Source organism: Oryctolagus cuniculus, chromosome X, assembly GCF_051225735.1.
Source record: "Oryctolagus cuniculus isolate XC-2025 breed Fujian yellow rabbit chromosome X, ASM5122573v1, whole genome shotgun sequence".
NCBI classification, from domain to species: Eukaryota; Metazoa; Chordata; class Mammalia; order Lagomorpha; family Leporidae; genus Oryctolagus; species Oryctolagus cuniculus.
In genome coordinates this window covers 39,388,044-39,394,043 of record NC_142888.1, presented here as the reverse complement: position 1 = coordinate 39,394,043, position 6,000 = coordinate 39,388,044, and the positions used below count along the sequence as shown (strand labels likewise).

The 6,000-nt window shown below is 38.1% G+C and overlaps 1 protein-coding gene across 10 annotated transcripts in view; it reads right to left on the bottom strand.

The window, feature by feature from the left end:
- Positions 1-698: 698 nt before the first annotated feature.
- Positions 699-6,000, bottom strand: part of KLF8 (KLF transcription factor 8) — a 274,709-nt gene continuing 269,407 nt past the window's right edge. For all 10 annotated transcript variants that reach the window (XM_089323930.1, XM_089323929.1, XM_089323931.1 and 7 more), the window contains one exon: positions 699-3,368. In XM_089323930.1, the coding sequence (XP_089180056.1) occupies positions 3,187-3,368 (182 nt within the window). In that variant the 3' untranslated portion in view covers positions 699-3,186. The remainder of the gene's footprint in view (positions 3,369-6,000) is intronic.

Below are 6,000 nucleotides of genomic sequence, written 5' to 3'. Positions count from 1 at the left end.
TGACCAATATATGTAAATGCAGTATTCAGAATGGGATGTTGGAACAAAAAAAATATATATAAAGTAAAACTAAAAAAAATTTGAACAAGCTATGGACTTCAGTTAGTATTAATGTATCGTTATTGCTTCATTAATTGTAACAAATGTACCACAGTAGTGGTAAAAATGAGAGGAAACCAGATGTGAGGTACATGGGGACTCTACACTATCATTGCATTTTTTCTATAAATGCGAAACTACTCCACAATGAAAAGTTTATTAAAAAAGAAGTCACTATCACAAATCTTTCTGTTTTTTCCATAATGAACTCCACCTAATTTGCCCAAATGATTCACATTATTCATAGTTTTTCTTAGAGCATACATCATAATTATCAAGTTATGCTCAACTGCAAATCATCTACAGATGGAGGAATTCCACTGCAACAAATCCAATGATCTTATCCAATCCTACCAAACAAAACCATTCATGTCATAGGCAACTGTCCATGCTAACAGTTTTCTGCAAGCATAAACAAAGCAAACTCAAACCCTAAATATTGTCCAGGAGAGACACATTTTTGTTACTTTCCTCTTAATTGTCATTTAGGAAAGTTTTATGTGCTTTTGGTGAATTAACTTTGTACTGTATTGTTTTTGAATCCCTATATGTTTATGAAATTCCTTTAATGAATCTTAGAACACTTCTTAAAGCATAGATAAGTAATTGAAAGATTTTATTATTTGAGAACCAGGTTAAAATTGATTCTTGAGTATGGACAATTAACAAACTATTTAAAATTCTTTCATTCCCTTATATAAAATTCTTTTAATAAAGATGCAGGGATATCAGGAACACCAATGTTTGAGATCATAATTTGATCATCCCAATTAGTACAAGTATTTTTGACAGTATTTATAAATAGATGATATGTCTCAACGCAAAAGATCCTGCAGTCTAACAGGCACAAATAAGTTCTGAACTCTGGACAAGAGGTCATGGGATCCAAACTGTGGAGAAAAATAGGTAAGCCCTTGGGCTCTACTGTGAAACACTGTACCAACTACTTAATTATAAGCTTAAATTTACATATGATAGAAATTCACCTTTATTAATATGTCTTGCAGCTATACAGAGGTCCCTCTTTAATAGACTGGCCTAAATAATTCCCAGTGCTTTAGTAATCATTATATAGTTTAGAACTCACGCACCAAATGTCAGGAATAGGCTCATATCAAAATAACAATGATAGTAGTAAAAACTCACATGTTGTTTTGAAAATACAGATACTTCTTAAATTTATGGAGCAACAAGGATCTGGAAAGACACTGTAAATTGAAGGGATGATAAATAAAACAGATATTATAGAAGTGTTAGAATAGAAGAACCATATGCCTGATGTTATATGGCAATGATCACAATCACATTTCACTTACTTACTATTTAATCAACTATTAATGATTTTTGAGTCATCTAAAGTTTTCTGAAGTGTAACATACAAAATTGGACAACTATCATAACCAATAACATAAATTTTCTTTAATTTGGTTTAATAATGTGACCTCTGGAAGAATGAGTATGCAGATGTATAAGGCCTTAAGGAAATATCTGAAGGGAGAATCTGACCCGTATTTGTTTCACCTGTAACATATGAGGAATGGGTAGACTATCAGCTAACAGGATCCCTTCTTGGTGCTAGAGTTCTATGAATTAGTCAGTGTAGAGAGCCTCAGGAGGTAGTGACCTAAAGTTTTCAAGCAGGGACTGGTTGAGTATCTACCAAGGGAAAAGGGTTCAATATGAAGATAACTGTTAGGAGAGAGGATGAATCCAAATCCAAGTGATGCAAAGCTCCCTCCTCCAACCCAGAAGAGGAAATATGCAGTGTGGAGGTAGATTTGAAGTCCAAGGCCAGAAAAAGAGGGTTTTATGACCCAGAGCATATTCTTAAACAGTCTGACTGGGTGATAAAATATGTGTACATATCTGTAATAATGCACAAAAGAAATGGCTTAGTTCTTCATAGCAATTACAAAACATCAAATTATTTTTTTTGGATGTCAGTTTTCACAAAAAGCCATATTCCATTTAAAACATAGGAATGATTATCAGTAATGCCATAGAGTGAAGAAAAATTTCTGTCTTCCAATCTCTCCCCTCTGTATAATATGGCCCCAGTGTAAAATTTCTCATCATGCAATACACTCAACAGTTGCTTATGTAAACAAAAGAATAAACAGTACAGTGCAACCCCTTAAGACACTGCTTCAATAGGATACCGTTTGAATGAGGTTTATAATTAACAGCACTTTTGATGTCTTATCCAAATGAAAGTTCACTCGATATGTTTTAGGATTGTCCCAAGTCTATTTGTTCTTGTCACTGCCTGATATACTCTTCTGGAACACTTTGCTCCCCACTGACAGGTCTATGTGTGCTTTGAATATTTGCCCAATTTAACTTAACAAAGAATGCAATTGTGCAGCAGAATCCTTAATCCTGAAGGAGAAAGAAGAGGAAGAGAAGAGAAAAGGACAGGATAATCTTTTCATTCCCTTTGAATGAAGCAGAAGCACCAGCACTGTCTGAAAATCAAACTGCCAGAAGAAACAAGATTGGATTTACAAAACATTTGAGTTTGATATGGGACTCAGCTTATACACTGAGAATGTGCCCCATACTCAGGCCCCAAATCCTTATAAATCTTAGCAATCAACTACATTGTTTTGCCCCTTCTATCTAGGAATTTGGGGAAAAAGTCATTTTAGGACACTACCAATTACCCTTAAGTATTGACTAAAAAAATATATGTATGGATAAGAGTTCTAGAAAACAAGGAGAAAAAATAGGAGGGGAAAGCAGCGTATGTTTGTTCACAGCCTTAAGTTTGATTCCTGTTTAGTTATCGTAGGAAAATGTCTTATTTCAGAGCAAAGGGAAGGGGGCAGCCATGGGTGCCGCTCTGGAATTCAACCCATGTGGAGGTTGAAAAAACTGGGGTCTGGACAATGGAGAGGTAAAGGTGGAATATGAAGAGGCCCATGAGAGAATAGCTATCTTTTCCTCCAGTCTTCTCAACCTGTCTCAAGGAGCTGTTCAAACCCCATCCAAGAGGCAGGTTGAAGTCAGAGGGAAAAAAATGGTCTTGATCTCAGCACAAATACAGGAAAGAGATCAGTGCAGTTCCTCTAGTGCAGCTTGTGACTCTCACATTGTGTCGTGGCGCCGGCGGTGCAGGGACAGGTGGTCAGAGCGAGAAAAACTGCGGTTGCAGTCTGTGCACCGGAAAGGCTTGATGCCTGTGTGCTTGCGGAAATGGCGGGTGAGCTCATCTGAACGAGCAAATTTCCAGGAGCAGCCATCCCAGGTGCATTTATAAGGCTTTTCTCCTGAAATGAAACATGACAAAACAAAGGGAATCAGAGAGGAAATGCTTGATTACTAGAATGACAAAAGGATACCTAAATTTTATCACATGATTAGCAAAAAGGTGAGAATATTATTTTTAAGACATACTTTCATTCACCTGTAAAATTAATTAGTTTATTCATAAATAAAAATTGTATTTATTTGTTGTAAACAATATGTTTTGAAATATATACACACGGAGGATTGGCTAAATTGAACGTACACATGCATTCCCTCACATATGTATTAATTTTTGTGGTAAGAACACTTCAAATCTACTTTTTTGGTAATTTTCAAAAATATAACACAGTGTTATTTACAGTAGTCCTAAAGAGAGTCCAACATAACAGAGTGGAAAGCACATAGGCATTGGCTCAAACAGGCTTTCATTTGAATCCTGATTCTAACACAAATACTTTTTCCTGGCTGGGTCTCTGTTTCCTCATAAAAATATATCACAGGGATGATCAAAATATTTTCTTTTTTAACAGCTAGTATGCAATAAAACTGGAATCCAACCTAAGGACTTTCGATGCTTTCCACTATACTAAAGTATATCATAGTCTCTCTTCTAATATTTCCCACCAAATATTCTAAAATAAGAACCATATACATAGGAAAACCATGTGATTTAACAGAAAGGAACTTCAGCTAAGGCTACCAGCCTTTTTCTGTGTAAGGTCAGAAATATAAAGAACATAGAATGGTATGGGGACAACTGTTGGGTCAAACTTTTTGAAATAACTCCATACTCAGAATCTTCAGATTGTATCTGAATTATATATGGGATATGTATGCTCAGGATAGAAAGTAAACAGAAAAGGAAGCATAAAAATTAACACAGCATGACCCACTATATTGTACAAATTACACACCACTGAATGCAAGCAATATTAATTATTATATGCTTAAATGTAAATTATGAGACAAATTATTAACAGTGATGAGACATGGTGAGAAGATGATTTTTCCTTTTTTACTTTACATCCTTTTGTATAACTCTGAATACTCATGGTTTATATGTAATAAAAATTTTAAAATAAAAAGGAGGCCAGCACCACGGCTCACTTGGCTAATCCTCCACCTACAGCACCGGAACCCTGGGTTCAAGTCCCAGTTGGGGCACCAGATTCTGTCCCGGTTGCTCCTCTTCCAGTCCAGCTCTCTGCTATGGCCTGGGAGGGCAGTGGAGGATGGCTCAAGTGCTTGGGCCCTGCACCCACGTGGAAGACCAGGAGAAGCACCTGGCTCCTGGCTTCGGATCAAAGCAGCGCATCGGCCGTGGCGGCCATTTGGGGGGTGAACCAACGGAAAAGGAAGTCCTTTCTATGTGTGTGTCTCTCTCTCACTGTCTAACTCTGCCTGTCAAAAAAATAAAATAAAATAAAATAATAAAGAGGAAAACAACTATATGAATGAAAATAAATATACAATGTGGTTACATATGTGTTGTAGGATTAGGTAATGTTTGCTTTCTTAATATATTTATCTATTTCCCATCTCATATAAAAAGCATTTACTCGTCCTGCGCCGCGGCTCACTAGGCTAATCCTCCGCCTTGCGGCGCCGGAACACCGGGTTCTAGTCCCGGTCGGGGCACCGGATTCTGTCCCAGTTGCCTCTCTTCCAGGCCAGCTCTCTGCTGTGGCCAGGGAGTGCAGTGGAGGATGGCCCAAGTCCTTGGGCCCTGCACCCCATGGGAGACCAGGATAAGTATTGGATCAGCGCGGTGTGCCGGCCACGGCGCGCTGGCCGCGGCGGCCATTGGAGGGTGAACCAACGGCAAAGGAAGACCTTTCTCTCTGTCTCTCTCTCTCTAACTGTCCACTCTGCCTGTCAAAAAAAAAAAAAAAAAGCATTTACTCTATGAGAAACAGTGACTTGATCAGCCCTTGCCCTGACTGTTGATGAACAACTTAATACGTTATCCCTCTTAGTATTTTTTTTGTTTGTTCTACTTAATACTTTTGGTTGAATACTGTAATCAATACACAGTTATTCTCAAGTGTTGAAACTTAACTGAAAAGTGATCGCTGTTAAATATAAGAGTGGGAATAAGAGAGGGAAGAGATGTGCAATTCGGGACATGCTCAAGCTGACTTACCTCAAACGGTAGAGTTAGAAACATACCAGGGGATCCCAATTCAATCCCATCAAGGTGGCATGTACCAATGCCATCTCACTAGTCCTGGTGATCAATTTCTGTTCACAATTGACCATAATGATAGGACTAAGAGCCAAAGGGAGCACACAAACAAGACTAGTGTCTGCTAATACTAGCTGATAGAATAAAAAAGGGAGAGAATGATCCAACATGGGAAGCGAGATACACAGCAGACCCATAGAATGGCAGATGTCCTAAACAGCACTCGGGCCTCAGAATCAGCCCTTAAGGCACACGGATCTGGCTGAAAAGCCCATGAGAGTATTACAGGCATGGAAAGCCAAAACACTCTGGCAAAAAAAAAAAAAACTAAATGAGAGATCTCTGCGAGTGAGATCCCAGTGGAAAGAACAGGTCATCAAAGAAGGAGGTACCTTTCTCTCAAGGGAGGAGAGAACTTCCACTTTGACTACGACCTTGTCTAAATATGATCAGAGTCAGCGAACTCA